This window comes from Psammomys obesus, unplaced genomic scaffold, assembly GCF_907164565.1.
Source record: "Psammomys obesus unplaced genomic scaffold, mPsaObe1.curated_primary_1811, whole genome shotgun sequence".
NCBI classification, from domain to species: Eukaryota; Metazoa; Chordata; class Mammalia; order Rodentia; family Muridae; genus Psammomys; species Psammomys obesus.
The window spans coordinates 50,951,578-50,968,526 of NW_026585644.1; the positions used below are offsets into that span (position 1 = coordinate 50,951,578).

At 42.5% G+C, this 16,949-nt stretch overlaps 1 protein-coding gene across 1 annotated transcript in view; it reads left to right on the forward strand.

Moving 5' to 3' along the window:
* Msh2 (mutS homolog 2) overlaps nucleotides 1-16,949 on the forward strand; it is a 52,628-nt gene that overhangs the window by 13,324 nt on the left and 22,355 nt on the right. Inside the window, exons 5-8 of the mRNA XM_055619460.1 lie at nucleotides 360-509; nucleotides 1,242-1,375; nucleotides 4,810-5,009; nucleotides 13,255-13,364. Coding sequence (XP_055475435.1) covers nucleotides 360-509; nucleotides 1,242-1,375; nucleotides 4,810-5,009; nucleotides 13,255-13,364 — 594 coding nt within the window. The remainder of the gene's footprint in view (nucleotides 1-359; nucleotides 510-1,241; nucleotides 1,376-4,809; nucleotides 5,010-13,254; nucleotides 13,365-16,949) is intronic.

Sequence of the window (16,949 nt, forward strand, 5' to 3'; positions counted from 1 at the left end):
TGTGTGTGAGGTCAGGAGGGTGCTCCAGCATGTGTGTGAGGTCAGGACAACTTTCGGGACTCCCTTTCTGCTGTGTCTATGGATCAGATTCAGATCACGAGGCTTGGGGAGCAGGTGCTTCACCAATGAGCTGTCTCACCAGCGTGAGAGACTGGTTGCACTTTGCATTGTTCTTTTGCCCAGACTTGCTATGTATTCCAGGCTGGGCTTCACTCCTGATTTGGTCTTGTATTGGTCTTTCACATACTAGAATTCCAGCACGTGCGTCCATGCCCATCTGGTATTACTTTACTTTTGTTTTGAATTTCTGGTATCTTGTCTTGGTGATGGAAGACTGTTATTTTAAATTTAATTTTTAGGTTGCAGTTTCATCATTGTCTGCAGTAATCAAGTTTTTAGAACTCTTATCAGATGATTCAAATTTTGGACAGTTTGAACTGACTACTTTTGACTTCAGCCAGTACATGAGATTGGACATGGCAGCAGTTAGAGCCCTTAACCTTTTTCAGGTAAAAAAGACAACATGGGTTTAAAAATACTGAATAATTTTAAAAAAGACGTTTTCTTTTGCAAATAATGATTTATTTCAGGGATTTGTGTTTTGGAACATTATTGTAGTTAGAATACATAAGTAGTTTTTAATTGTTATATTTCATTTTTCTAGCCTCAAACAATATATGTAGACTTGTCCTAATCTTTTGAGTAATTTTGTGTGTTCATGGTAGTGCTTTAAAAGTTCTGTTTTTGAGTTTGTTTAAAAACAGCAGTAACTGAACTACAGTAATTGCCAGGTGTGGTGGAGCACACCTGTAACCCCAGCACTCTGGGAGGTGGAGGCAGGTGGATCTCTGAGTTCGAGGCCAGCCTGGTCTACAAAGCGAGTCCAGGACAGCCAAGGTTACACAGAGAAACCCTGTCTTGAAAAAGAAAACAAAAGCAAAACAAAAAATCCTATGGTAATGGGGGTGGGGGCGGACTGGGAAGAGAGGAAGGAGGGGAAGTTTTGATGGAGTGTCGAAAAACCAAAACTTCAGTGAAGCAGTGTAGCTGAAGGCAAAGTGTAAATCTTTGTAAATATAGATTAACAGCTTGAAATTTGGTTTTAATTTAGAGAAATTTTTGTGAACAGTTCTGTTTATATTTGGAGAATAATATTTATTCTCTTCCCAAATTGTATTTTATGGCATTTAATGTCTTTCCTGTGAGTGTTTATCTTTAATTTATTTATTTTTTTGTATTAGGGTTCTGTTGAAGATACCACTGGCTCTCAGTCTCTGGCTGCATTATTGAATAAATGCAAAACTGCTCAAGGACAAAGATTGGTTAACCAGTGGATTAAACAGCCTCTCATGGATAAGAACAGAATAGAGGAGAGGTACAGCGTTTAGTGTGTGCTTTTCCTACCATTGAGCAATCTGCTCTTAACTCTACACAATAATGGCACTTACTCTGATACACAGTTTTACACTCCGTTTTTGTTTTGTTTCAGAGTTCTAGTTGTCCTTGAACTCAGTATTTAGTTGAGGATGAATTTGAACTTTAAAAAAAATTTTTATTTGTTATGTGTATGGTGTGTGTGTGTGTAAAAGAGAGACAGACAGACAGAGACAGGGAGAGGGAGAAAGAAGAGGGAAAAAATGAGCACCTATAGGTGTGGAACATAAATTCTCCTTCCATCTTCATGTAGGTTCCAGGGATCAAACTCAATAGACAGTTTTCTCAGTTGAGGGCCTTTATCACTGAGCTGTCTCTCTGGCCTAAGCTTGAACTTGTTTTGTTTTTTAAAGATTTTATTTATTTATTCATTTATTATGTATACAGTATTCTGCCTGCAGGCCAGAAAAAGGCACCAGATTTCATTATAGATGATTGTGAACCACCATGTAGTTGTTGGGAATTGAACTCACGACCGCTGGAAGAACGGCCAGTTCTCTTAACCTCTGAGCCATCTCTCTAGCCCCTAACCTTGAAATTTTGATCCTCCTACCTCCACCTCCACACCTGGCTGGTGTTACATGGTAGAGCCAACACCCCAGTTTATGTGGTGTTAGAGGTTGAAGCAGTATTGGTTACTCATTTCAGGCTGTTGTGCTTAGCTCTGACCTCAGGGCCTTTAGTTGATGAACACTCTTGTTTTTAGACTTGCTACTTTTAGATTTATCTATTTTATATGTACGAATGTTTTGCCTGCGTATATGTTTGTGTACCACATGTGTGCTTGGTACCTGTGGTGGTCAGAAAGGACATCAGATCCCCAAAGACTGGAATGGTTTTGAGCTGCCATGTGGGTGCTGGGACTTGAACCTGGGTCTTTCTGCAAGAACAGCCAAGTGATTTTAACTGCTGATCCAACCCTCCAGCTTTTACTGTTTTTTTTGTTTTGTTTTGTTTTTGTTTTTAAAGACAGAATATTGTTGATTTTTGAGACGGGGTTTTAGTATGTAGCCCTGGCTGGACTGGAACTTGATGTGTAGACCAGGCTGCCCTTGAGCCTCCTTAGACCTCTTACTGCCTCTGTCTCCAGAGAGCTGGGATCAGAGGTGGATGCCATCATCCCCAGCCTTGTTTTGTTTCTTTCTTTTGGTGTTTTTAGACAGGGTCTCTATATGGCGCTCTGGCTGTCCTGGAACTCACTATGTAGATCAGGCTGACAGATCCATCTGCCTGTGATTAAAGGTGTGCATCAAACTTGGCCTTGACTTTGTTTTTTGTTTGGTTTTCTGCTTTTTGTTTTTATATTTATATTTGTGTTTATATTGGGAGCAAGACTAATTCAGGACTTTCCCTGAAGCCCTGATGTATGGAGAAGGGACCTAATTCTTTGTCTAAAACCAGTACTGGCCTGGGGTCATTGGAAGCTGCTGCTTTGGACCCTGAGAAACTGACTCTTTGAAGGGCCACCATTTCAGTCTCAGCCTGTGTGTGCATTTGAGGCATCCTGAGTTCCGTCTGTGCAGCCTTGTCTGGTTAGCCTTCTGATGCTTCAGTCCCCTGCACAATCATTTCCATTTTCCCTCACAAGATGCTGTACCTTTTCAGGGGAGAGGGGTGTTCAAGATAGTGTTTCCTTGTGCAGCCCTGGCCATCCTAGTACTCGCTTGTAGATACGCTGGCCTTGAACTCAGAGATCTTGCTGCCTCTGCCTCCTGAGTGCTGAGATTAAAGGGGTGCGCTGCCACCGGCTGGTGATGCTGTACTTTTTAATAAGCTTGTTTGACATAAGCCATCAGTTTATTTAAGACCTTCTGCTCACTAAGAATGGCCTGATCCAGGTTATGTCTGAGTATGTGTATGTGCATAACGTATGGACAGAAGCCTGAGGACATCAGAAGAAAGTATCAGATCCCCTGAAGCTAGCTATAAGCAGCTGTAAGCTTGTAATGTAGGTACTGAGAGTCAAAACTGCTTTTTCTGGAAGAGTAGCCAATGCTCTTGACCAAAAAGTCATCTATCCAGCCTCCAACATGTTGGTTTTGAGATAGGGTTTCTGTGTGGAGCCTTGGCTGTCTTGGACTGGATTTGTAGACCAGGCTGTCCTGGAACTCACAGAGATCTGCCTGCCTCTGTCTCCCAAGTGCTAGGATTAAAGATATGGTTTTAAAAACTAAACATTGAGTTGTCGAAAGGCTCAGTGGCTGAAGATTGCTCCTTTCAAGCTTGATGACTTAGTTCATCTGAGGGACCCACATGGTAGAGGGAGAAGATTGACTCTTGAACTTTGCCCTTACAGAACCTCCATGTGTTCTGTATCACATCTATAAATATATATACAAACAGAAAAACATGTATATTTTTTAAAAAAAATCAGTTGTTTTATGATTAATTTTCAAAGAGTCCTGCTGGAATTTTAGGGATTAACTGACTCTAGAAGTTTATCTTGCATTCCAATTAAATTGTGAATTAATACTGTATCAAATTTTGTGCAGCTGAGAAATTGAATTTAATTTGACTGATGGGTATACTCTGTTAATGGCAGTAGTAGCTTTGATATATCTAAAACTATGATTTTAAAGTGGCATTGTCAAGGAAACAGAGGCCTTTCTTTTTTATAACATCTGTTATCTAGAAATATAAACTGACACTGTAATTACTTCTGAATTGATTTACTGAATAGGCTTGTGAAACTAGCAATTTATTAAGCTTTTACGGATGTCTGGGCTAGACTGAAGGAGCACTGTGAGTTGCTTTATGCTACTGTGTTTTGTTTTCTGCTTTGAGGGTGGAATGTTGCATAGCCCAGGTTGGCATCAAACTCATTTAGTTAGGCATGGATAGCCTTAGCTCCAACCTGGTCCTCCTGCCTTTACCTTCCAGGTGCTGACATCACAGGCATGGCTTACTGTGTCTGTCTCTTGTACTGAGTTTTGTAGAAGATCACTCTCTGTCTCCCGAGACAAGGTTTCTCTATGTAGTCCTAGTTGTCCTGAAACTCTGTAGACCAGGCTGGCCTCTAACTCAGAGAGATTGCCTGCTTCTGCCTCCTGGGATTAAAGGTGTGTGCCACCGTTGCCTGGCTTTGCTCTTCACTTTTTAAAGGTAATTTTTTCTTTTTTTTAGCTAACCATGGTGATGCCCACATGTAATGTAGTTCCAGCCTACAGAGACTGAGGCAGTTAGGATAGTGACTTGAAGTTTTCTTTTCAAGGGTGTATGAGTGTGTATCTGTGTGTCTGGCACTCCTGTGGAAGTCAGGACAGCCTGGGGTTGGCTCCACGTGGTCTCCTGGAGAGTACGCACAGGCTGTCAAGGTTGGTGGCCAGTGCCTACTTACTGAACCATCTTATTTACTTTTTTTTTTTTTTTTTTCAGATTAAATTTAGTGGAAGCTTTTGTAGAAGATTCAGAATTGAGGCAGAGTTTACAGGAGGATTTACTTCGCCGGTTTCCAGATCTTAACCGGCTTGCCAAGAAATTTCAGAGACAAGCAGCAAATTTACAAGATTGTTACAGACTGTACCAGGGTGTGAACCAGCTCCCCAGTGTCATACAGGCTCTGGAGAAATACCAAGGTAACGACAGCTTTGCTTTATCTAACTCCTGCTTTTTAATTTTTTTGTCATTCCCTGCTTTATTTCACTCTTACATGCCTGGCAAATGTGCTGTTCTTACAAAAGTTAGGTCCAGTATCTCTCTCTGATGATAGTTTTCTAATAGGTTTGTATTAAGCTGCACTTTGTGGCAGAAGTCAGAAGTCTTGAGAAAACTTGCAAGTTTTGCTACTTAGCATTTTATGTGTATGTAATGTAGTGTTGTGCAGAGGTAGTGGCAAGCGAGTCGTGGAGTTTGAGGCCAGCCTGGGCTAACTACATAGGGAGTGCTGGTGTTACTGGGTTTATTATTTATTAATGGATTAGTCACACAGGAGTAGTGGGCAGTTAAAGAGTTTGATTGTAGGGCTGGAGAGTTGCCTAGGAGGTTAGGAGCACTGGCTGTCCTTCTGAAGGTCCTGAGTTCAGTTACCAGCAACCACGTGGTGGCTCATGACCATCGATACTGAGATCTGGTGCCCTCTTCTGGAATGCAGGCACACATGCAGGCAGAATACTGTATAATAATAAATCTTGAAGAAAAAAAAAAAGGAAAAGAGTTTCATTGCTAAAGATACATAGGACAGTGTGTACAGTGTAGAGAATTACAGGAAAAGGGGACAGTCCAATAGGAGCATGAAATATAAGGTCTTTGCGGCCATGGAGCACAAGGTGGAGGTCTGCAGGGGCTTGAAAAGTGTTTTCCGGGGCAAAGGGGCATGGCTTAGTTGGTAGAGTGCTTGCCTAGTGTAGACAAGGTCTTGGGTTCAATCTTCAGCAGTGCAGAAAGATGGGAGTGGGGTACACTCCTGTTAGTGAGCCTTTAATTTCAACACTCACATGCAGAAGACGGGAAGTTCAAGGCCATCTTCAGCTACTGAGAGTTTTAGGCTAGCCTGAGCTAGAGGTCTTGTTCCAAAACAAAACCAAACAAATGTTTGTTTGCTGTCCAGAGAGCACTTTTCTGTTTGGTAACTGTCCTGTGCAACAGAGCTCTGAGGAGCGCCTTCTGAGGCAATGGGCAAGTCACCAACCCCAATCACTACTGAGAAGCTCAACAAGCTACTGTGAACACTCCCTGACTCATAATTAATTATGCAACACTACCATTTGCATGTTTACGTTTGTGTTTATTATGGTTATGCCTTACCCCGCAGTCATCACCACACAAGAACCTTAACAATTGGCAAGTTGGGCTCTGCCAGGGATCTGTGTCCCAGCTACCCAAGATGTCCAGGTGGGAAGACTATCTTGGGTCTGAGACCAGCCTGGCCATTCAGTAAAATTCTGTCCGAAAACAAGCCAGCAGGCTGATTTCATACTAGGCAGAATTAACTCCCACTGCATATCAATGATGGTTAAGACAAAGCGTCTTTGAACTCTCACAGTTGAGGTCAGAATAAAGTTCCTAACCAGGTGTGGTGCCATAAGCTTATTAGCCAGTTCCTGACAAGTAGAAGCAGGAAGATCAGGCACTGAATGTGATCCTTGGGTATATAGTGAATGAAGGGACCTGCGCACTGTGGGTGCTCCCCTCTGGACCACTGTTAGGCACAGACCACACCCCCAAATCAATTTCCAAACACAATGAGATTCTTTATTAAGTAAGACAAAGAGACAAGGTGGCTGAACCTGGCAGAAACAGCAGGAAATAGCTTTGCAGGTGTTAATTTTAAGAGGGAAAGGGGAGGTCTGTGTTAGAGTGAGTTAAGATGAGTTGGTAGGTTTTGGTAGGGTGCTTTAATTAGGGTAGCTCAATAGGGGCTTTTGATTTCTAGACCTTGATGTTTTGATAGTTGGACTTTGGTGATCAGTCTTAGGAGTGATTCTCAAGCATAAGAAAGTGGCTAACTAAGGGAATAGACCTTGGTGGCTAGCTTTAGATAGTCTAACGGTTTTTAGCAAGGGAGAGGAGAAGGGCAAGACCTGCGAGCACCGTTTTTGCCTTGTTTCCCATGCTTGGCCCTTCAGCAAGCTCAAGGTCAGCCCAGATACAACACCCTGTCTCAAAAGAAGTTACTAACATGAACAAACTCCGTAGAGTTGATTAATAGCTTACTAGGGGTAAATCCAGCTGGCTTGGCAAAGGTGTATGCATGTGCACTGTGGGGATGTGTGGTCTGTGTGTGTAAATACAGCGTGTTCACCTGTGTACACACGTGCCCTGTGCTCTCTGCCTTACTGCCGTGTGACAGTTTCTCACTGAATCAGATGCTTGCCTTCCGAGTTGGGCCAGTCCCGCCTGCACTTGGGTCTGCCGCCCCCAGTGTGAGGTTATAGATAGCCATGTCTTCTTATGTGACGCTGGGGATTAGAACTTTGTTCCTTTCCTCCTTCAAGCCATCGAGCCACCTCCCAGTCTCCCACTGCAGCATCTAGCCTGAAGCGAATGGAAGTGTCCACCATGCCACCTTCAGTTTTTACAGCTACTAAATATCTAACTTGTTAAGCATTTTAAGTTTCAACCAAACAACAACAACTCTTAGGACTAATAAAACATCCCTTAGGGGCTTGGAGGTAGAGTGTTTGTGCGGCTGACTGAGCTTGAGTCCTAGTGTCATAGAATAGAGCTTTCAGCATCCTGGGAAAATTTGGTTCTTTTTTCAGATAAAGTTAAGTTCAGCTTCATTATGACAGAATACAAATTAGGTTTTATGTTACCTTTTTTTTCCTTTAAAATAAAATTTTTTTAATGACAATAATTATCTTGTGTTATCTGTGGGCATAAGCGCAGAAGTTGGAGGACAGCTTTTAGGAGTTGGTTTTCTCCTTCTGTCATATGGATCCCAGGCATTGAACTCAGATACTCATGTGTGGCAGCAAGTCCTTTTACTCACTGAGCTATTTGGTTGGCCCGAGACACCCTTTTTTTTGTCTGTGTCATAAAAGGTGACTGAGAGCTAGGTCAGCAGTGAAAGCACTTGGTACACAGGCATGGAGACTGGAGTTGGCATCGCCAGAACCCATGTACATGTCAGGTGGGATGCTCATAATTCCAGGTGGAGGCAGGATCCTTGAAGCACCAAGCTGGCTGTGCGTGTGCTCTAGGTTTGATTAAGGGACCTTCCCTCAAGACTCCTGTGGAACAGCAGTTAGGGAAGCTTCCTGGCAACAGCCTTTTCATGCATCTATATCTACACCACAAGTATGAGCATGTGTGCACACACCACACACAAATACAAGAAAAGAGGAAAAAGGAAAAAGATAACTAAGTGTGCCTATCTTCTCAAAGTGCCTTCATAGAAATATTTCTCCTCCAGGCTGCTGAGGTGGCTTGATGGTGAAGGCTAAGCAGCAAGCCTGGAGATGTGAGTGTGCCTCCAAACCCATGTAGTGAAATTGCTGACGCCTGCAGGTGTCGTCAGCTCTTCAGACATGCACCAGAGCACATACACAAAGTAGACCAATAAGTTTGCTTTCTACTCGAGTGCTTCATGAGTTGTGAACTCCTGCATTTAATCCCACTGAAGTTAATTTAAAATAGTTCTTGGAGTGGCTGGAGAGATAGCTCAATGGTTAAGAGCATTGGCTGCTTTTTCAAAGGACCTGGGTTCAATTCCCAGTATCCACATGGCAGCTCACAACTGTCTACAACTCCAGTTCCAGGGGATCTGACACCCTCACACAGATGTACACGCAGGCAAAATACTAACACACATAAAATAAAAATAAATTTAAAAAATAGTTCTTGAGATGTCTTAAGTTTCTACACACTGGCTCTGCATTTCTGTTCTTTGTGCCTCAGTTTTCCCATCATATAAATGAGTAGAATCTGCTTTGCATTTCCATATGACATCATTTTGCCTGGTTTCAACAAGATCTTTAACATTATAAGGTGATTGGCAAGAATTAGGAATGCAGTCTGACTGGAGATATGCTCTCTAAGCAATAAAGTCTCATTTATATGTCAGCTATTTTGGACTTTTCTTTTTTTCATTTATCTCTCACCTTGTACAGTAAACATACCCTTTTGTTTCCTGATAAGTTACCGAGTACAGATGTCATTATTTGTTTTATTATTTATTTGTTCATTTATTTATTTATCCACTCATTGAATGGCTGAGTGACTGTCTCTTTCATTATGAAGCCCTGGCTGGTTTGGAACTCTGTATAAATCAGGCTGTTGTCACGCTCACAAAGATTTGCCTGGCTCTGCTTCCTCAGTGCTGGGACAAAAGGTGAGTGCCACCGTGTCTAGCCTTTGTTTTTTTGAGACAGGGTTTCTCTGTGTAGTCTCAGCTGTCCTGGACTCTTCATAGACCAAACTCATGGAGATCTGCCTGCCTCTGCCTCCCGAGTGCTGGGATTATAGGCATGCATCACCACATCCAGCTGTGATGGAATTAAAGGTGAGTGCTAGCGATGTTCAGCTACATTTGTCCTCTTTTCAAAAACAGGTTCTGAGACTGGGTGTGGTGGTACATGCTTTTCTCTTGAGTTTGAGGCCAGCCTGGTGTACACTTCGAGTTCTAAGACAGCCAGTACTATGTAGAGAAACTGTCTCAAAAAACAAAACCAGAATAAATGAAAACCAAGTTCTAGTCTGTGTCCTTTTTTGGTATCAGTCTACATTTTCCTCTTTCTACTCAAGTTTCTGAAAGCCTGTGCTTCCATCTTCAACTCACACATCTGGCTTCCATCCGATACCACAGCACTGACCATTTTCTGTTCAGCCATTCGCCCCAACCTTTGCTAAGTCTAGCAGAGAGATGCAGCCCGAGTGTGCAGCTGCTGTGCTGAGCCCTTGATCTGTATTTTGTGTTCCGTGTTGTATGGGACCTCCCATCCCCATTATTTTTGAAGAGTTCATCACATTCCTTACTGTGTTGATTTCAAAGAGAAAGCTAAAACTAGACTAAGACTAATTTCTAAGTAAGTAAAGCAAGTACAGTATTCTTTTAGAGAAAAATCATGATTTTAAAAAGTACATTAGTATGCATTGTTTCTAGAAGTTATATATAGCTTATCATCTTGTGGTGGTTTGGTTTGGTTAATTCTAGGCTTTTAGTCCGGAAAAACACTGAAAGTAAGGCCTCTTCACAGACAGCAGGGGGCAGCAACAGTGTGGAAAGGAGATTTGCATTGAGTAAAGTTTTTCTCTGTAAGAAGTAGGTACTTGCTGGCTTATTCGGTGGTTCTGCCTGTGTAATGGAGCTGTGCAGACACCCTTGACAAAAGTGCTTTTAACCTCTGAGCCATTTCTTCAGTCCTGTATCTAGTGTTCATAACTTTGTTTTTGTTTTGTACTATGGGCCTGTTTGACTTCTAATCAAACCTGTCCTCAGAATAATGGCTTTAAACACATGGGATAAAACCAGTACAAAAGAAACTAATCTTTTGAAGTATAACTGTCAAGATACAAGCCCCTGAAATAGAGCTATGAGCTTCTAATTAATGCATTTAAATTGTGTCCGTCTGTCTGTCCCTTTGGAAGCCACAGTAAGACATTGGATGGATCTCCCAGAGCTAGAGTGAATGTGGTTGTCTGCTGATTAGTGTGGGTCCCTGGATGTAAACTCTGGTCCTCTGCAGGGGCAGCACAGTCCAAACTGCCCCTCCGTCCCTCCAGTCCCTTATGTACTTCATGCCTTTAAAAGGATTCTAGGGGACTGGAGAGATGACTCAGTTCTTAAGAGCACTTGCTGCTCTTGCAGAGGACCAGGTTTTATTTCCAGCACCTACGTGGTCGCTCACAACCATCTCTAACTCCAGTTCTAGGGGATCTGACAACCTCTGTTGGGCACCAACACTTTTTTATAAAATTAAGAAGGAATACATTTTTAAAAGGAAGAAAGATGCTGACAAATTGGTGTGTGGTTTAATTCTGCATCCAAGCTATTTGGGAATTTGAGACTCCTGTTGCTTATGCCCAGGTATTTATGTCAGCTAAAGTAACATAGTTAAGGCTTTGTTTCTAAGAAAGGGAATTTGATAGGCCTACTAACTTGAAGTTTCAATGTAACAGATTTTTATTTTTAATATCTACGTTGGTGTCAAGGTTCGGTGGACCTTGCCTTAGCTTGTGCAGGGCTTTCCAGGCTGTGGCAGCTCATGGAGAAGAGAGTTTTTACAAATTCAGTTGGAAATGGGCAACTAAGGTTCAGCAGGGTTTAGAAATGAGGGAAGGACCCTCAAGGGCGGTAGTGAGAGGCTCCAGAAGTCTGTTTTAGAGAGGGTAGAAGACACTGAGGATGAGAGTTTGCACATCCATAATGGCTATTTTGTTTTGTTTGTAGAACAGATATCTTTGTAATACCATAAAAAAGGTGTGTGTGTGCACGCATAGGCAATTTTTCCTGTGTGTACGTACACCACTTTTATACCTGGTGCTCTCTAGGATATTGAACCCTGGAACTGAAGTAAGTTAAAAGTCAGCTGTGAGCTGCCGCTGTATGGGGGATGTTAACGTCTGAGCCATCTTCTCTAGCCCCGTCATGAGAATTGTTCGAAATCCTAAGTCACGAGCTAGAAAATAACAGCATGTGGAAAACAGTAGGATTGAGGCAGACCTCAATATGCACAAAAATCATAGAATGCTGACAAAAGTAGTAAATAGAAACAAATTGTGACCTCTGCAGCCTTACATAGCGTCTGAGGTTATTCCTCTTTTGAGATGGAGACCCTTGGGTTGGGGTATTTACTTCCTTTTTCTTTCTTTTGCCTTTTTTCCCCCCTCTTCCTTTCTCTTTCTCTCTTCCTTCCTTCCCTTCTTTTTTTTTTTTTTTTTTTTTTGAGACAGGGTTTCTCTGTGTAGTCCTGGTTGCACTGGAACTCACCATGGTGCCTAGTTTAAATTCAGTGATCCACTACCTCTGCCTCCATAGCACTAGGATTAAAGCTGTCTACTGCCACTACCTGGCTAGTATTTGCTTTTAATAGAGTCCAGTTTCAACAAAATTACAAATCCGCGCTGAGGGTCAATTCATTCCGTGTATTTGTTCTTTGTTTTAAAGCATGGTCATGTATATATCTTAACATAGTAGAAAGGAAAGTGGCACCTAAACTGACGGCTCTGAAGTCTTAACTGCTAAGGTTTATTCTTGGTGCTTCTGGTTTTAGTTTTTTTTTTGAGACAGGATCTCATACTGTAGTCTAGGCTGTCCTCAAAACTTGTGACTTCTCCTGCCTTGATCCCCAAAATACTGAGATTACAAGGTTAGACCCCTATATCCCATTGAGAACATTAATGGAGTTGAGGGGGGATTGTTGGGGTGTCATTCTGTGATCCAGCATCACTGTTTTGATTGGCTGCTATTCATTCTTTTACTAGTGGTTGCTAAGCCAAGGGGAAATAAAGAGCCAGACATTGTAACACGACAGACATTATGTAGGCAAAGTGTTGTTTACAATCTGTTTAAATGTTTCACATATATGTACTGTTTTCTCAGTATGTTAGAGGCTGTTGTGATTAATAATAAAGCATTCCATGATAGCTTTTCATCATTCTCATTCAAGAGTTTTTAAAATTGGAACTTAATTCTTTGGAATGAAATTCAGTATGCTTGCTATGACGTGTAGAATTCCTTTAAGAATTTATTGGCAATGAGAATGTGTCCCAAGTGGCAATTACGGTGGTGGAGTATAGGAACTGCAGTGTGGGGCACTGCTTGTGCGTGTTGCCTTGTGGACCTCTCTTCTGGGCAGTCGTCATGTTAGTCCATTGCACTGACAAGGAGAAGGGGATTAGGACACCATGTTGCAATGAGAAAACCAAAGAGCAGCAAGCGTGGGGCTGGCGTCCGGCTCTAACTATGTTCCCTGCAGTTTACATTGTTGACTCCAGGCCCCTCGGCATGACCCTTAAACAGCCACGTTCCAGTTTAAGTACTTGGCGTGATTCAGCCTTGGGGCACCGAGTCGCTGATGGAAGTTAGAAATGTAAATCGAGGTCTTATTTTAATGGCTTTGACTTTGGCTTATTAGATCTGCAAGAAGCATTTAGTCGTAATTATTAGATCTGCAGTGTTCATTTAATCATAATTAATGTTTCTGACTTGCTTATGAAGGAGATGGTGGACATGCAGGGAGGGCAGGGTTTTATTAGTAAGGGTTTTTGGGTGCCACCACAGTATTTCCCTGTCTAAATAGAGTAAGTTTTGAGTTAAAACATAAAAGAGGAATTAAGTTTGATACCTGCACAGCTTTTGCTTTCTGGTTCAAAGGGTTCTCATTACTTTAATTTTGTTATGAGCTGTTGTTCTTTATTTTTGTTTCTGCTTTGTTTTAGGAAGACACCAGGCATTGTTGTTGGCAGTCTTTGTGACTCCTCTTATTGATCTTCGTTCTGATTTTTCAAAGTTTCAAGAAATGATAGAAACGACTCTAGATATGGATCAGGTATGAAATTTATATTTAATTCCCATGGCAAAATGTTTTTGGAAAGAAAAGAATAACCAGAAGCAAAACAAAGTCACCTAAGAAAAAATGAATAATTTCTGTTGCATTTGTGTTTGTAGCCACTTGGTGTAAACTTAAGTGACAGACCAGGAAGACTGGACTTGATAGGCAGCACTGGGGATCGAACCCAGGGCCTTGAATGTGGTTAGCAAGTGTCTGGTCATTGTGCCCCATCCGGCCCCAGGCCTTTTCTTTTAAAACAGCAGTCATTTGAGTGAAGCTAAGTCGGCAGGCAGAAGCCGTGGCTGTTGAGAGCAGCAGACTGGGTGCAGGAATCCTTCCTTGTTTATCTGGGAATGTGGTATCCACCTGCCTCAGCTTCCCGAGTAAAAGAAGGCGAGGAGTACAAGGATGTTCCCACTTGAAAGAAAATGGTGTCATGATTCTGAATGTTAAGTGAGTTATGTTTTAATTCCAAGACAGAAGGAATTTTAGTTACTGGAAGTGTTGGCTATGGTGACTCATGTAATCCCAGTTCTCAGGAGACTGTCAAAAGGCTTGTATGAGTTTAAAATTAAGGTCTGTTTCAAAAAATAGAAAAACTAGGAATAAACAGGATACAAGAAAACATTTCTATTTTTCCTTTGGAGAAGTTGTTTTGGGTTAATTTGTGCATAAAATAGGCATAGGTGTTTGTTTTTGTTTTAGATTTATTTATTTTTATTTTATGTGTGTCTTTTGCTAGCATGCATGTCTATACTGTGTATGTCTGGTTCCCACAGAAGCCTGAAGAGGGTGTCTGATTGCCTGGAACTAGATACAGATGAGTGTGAGTTACATGTGTTGCTGGGAACCAAACTTGGATCTTCAAGAATATCAAGTGCTCTTAACTGCTGAGCCATCTCTCCAGCCAGATCTTACTGTCTGACCACGGCTGGCCTCTAACTCAAGGCAATCCTTGTGGTCTACTCTTTCAAGTGTTGGGAATGCAGGCATGCATCACAGTATCTGGCTTAAGTTTTGATAAACTTTTTTTTTTCTTTTTTTGAGACTGTTCTCTATGTAGGCCTGGCTGCCCTGGAACCCACTCTGTAGACCAGTCTGACCTAGCAACCACAGGTATCCACCTGCCTCTGCTTCTGGAGTGATGGGATTAAAGGCGTGCACCACCGTATCTGGCTCATTTTTTATAAATTTAAAAATAAAAAGCTAAACTAAGCTTCCAATTAAACTATGGGGGACTATGTACTCAAATTATTGGTATCAAGGTAACACTTTGGTTGGCCAAATTGCTTTGGGTTCTTAGTATCTGTAGATTTGAGGTGGTTATTTGCCCAGTGTGATAGTGATTTATTTTGGTTGCGTTACATGATGTACATACTGTGTTTGTGTGTGCAGGTATGAGACTATGTTCTGGAAAGAATAAAATAGAAATTATAGTGTAAAAAGTCTAGCATAGGATGGGTTTTACTTAGAATTGCCAGGTCCAGTGAAATCCCCTAGAAGGCCTGGTTTCTTGAACTCTGATTTTAATTTAATCAAAGCCAGTTTCCTTTTTGGCCCTAGAATGGCTACCAGTAGCAGCTGAGCCAATGTTCTGAGCCCTGCCATTTGCCCTGATGAGATCACTTAAAGCAGTGGTTGTGGTCAGAAGAATAGAACACCCTGACCCTAACTTGTAAGCCCCTGGAGATCTCCAGGGCCAGCCTTCTAGATTACTCGGAACCCGGCCCCTTGAGGCCAGGCTGTGCCCCACCCTCTGCTGGGGCCCGCCCTACAGAAAAAAAAGTCCACCAGTGTTTGAGCTAGCCCCAGATTCTGGCCACATAATCCCTCCAATCCCAGGCCACCCTGGAAAGCTCCACCCCTCCCCAAGACCTTGCTCTGCCCAGTTCTCTGCTGCAGCCACCCTCCTGGGTTTTTCCTCGCACTAAATCTCCTGTGTGAGCTCTGTTGTGAAATCTCAGTGTGACTTTGTGGTGCTGCATGGCTCCCTACTGGCAGGACAGCTTTCCACCCCAGCTGTAACACTCACACTAGCTCCCTCGAGAAGGAGGAGAGACTCGAGGATGAGCACTGTGGAGGGGGAGGGCTGCTGTGGCCGTTACTCCTCAGTCACTGGGCCTCGCACAGTTTATAGTGTGACACCTCTTATCACACTCCTGATTAAAACCTCTACTCCTGGGAGCTGGCCTGACATCTGCTTTCTTTTTCATTTCAAGTGACATGCCTCTAACCGTGTCCCAGGTTATAAGGCAAGTTCAAATCACTGTCACTGCAGATATTTGTGATGAATTTAGGCATTTAAATTATATCGTAAGAACAACTTTGAGAAATTCTCCAGGGACTCTCAGTTGTTTCGTGTCTAATCTTTGAACGCCTCAGTGTTTTCCAGCTGGGCTCTTAGAGGTTCATTTGATGAAGGAGCTGTCACTCACATGATGGTTTTCCTACGGTGCCCTCCCCCCACACCACTCCCAGGCTCTGTGTTTTGGTGGCAGCTTTCCATAAGTCCTTTTTTTTTTCCTTTTTTCTATTTTAGGATAAATGTAGATCAAAAATACTCTAAGCCAAAATTCAACAAGACATTGATTTTCACAAAATTAAACACTTTGGTTTATTGGTGTTTCAGTGAGTTGTATTAGTTTTTCAAGATTTTTGACAGTCTCATACATGTATACAGTTTATCTTTAACATATCCAACCCGGATCTTTCTGCTTCCCCTGGATCTCCATTGTCACGTTGTCTTCCTTTTGTCTTTTTCCTTTTTTAATTTACTTTCATTTCACGAGCATTGTTGTTTTGCCCACGTGTATATTTGGGTGAGTGTGTTGGGTCCCCTTGACTGGAGTTACAGACAGTTGTGAGCTGCCATATGGGTGCTGGGAATTGAACCTAGGTCCTCTGGAAGAGCAGCCAGGGCTAAGCCAGAGCTCAGAGCTCAGCCATCTGTCCAGCCCCAACTTCCGTTTTTCAGTAATACACTAAATCTAGTTAGTCTTGGCTGTGTGGGTGAGCTATGTCCTGGGGAGCATGGGCAAATTACCAGTGGAAACACTCCAGAAGACTGATGACTTTCCCTTCCCTGGTAGCCATATTGCCTGAATGCCTTATCCAGCAGGGAACCTCGTGAGCCCCTTAAGTCCATGCTGGAATGTTTACTGGCTTGACCTTATTATTACTTAACTATGCCTGCCATGAGAGCCATGGCCACCCCCACCTCCGGCTAGTGACCTCCCTAGATGTGGTCTTCTGGCCAGGTTTGCAGTACCTGGCAGAAATCCCCTTCTGTGGATCAGGCCTCAGATCCAGTCAGAAGCAGCATATGAGAGAGGAGGGAACCTTGATTGAAAAAATGCCAGGGCCGAAAGATGGCTCAGAGGTTAGGAGCACTGGCTGTTCTTCCAAAGGTCCTGAGTTTAATTCCCAGCAACCACATGGTGGCTCGTAACCATCTATAGTGAGATCTGGTGCCCTCTTCCTGTGTTCAGGCATACATACAGCAGGTAGAGTGCTGTATAAATAAATAATGAGTACCATGCGGGTACTAGGAACTGAACTCAGGTCCTCTGGAAGAACAGCCAG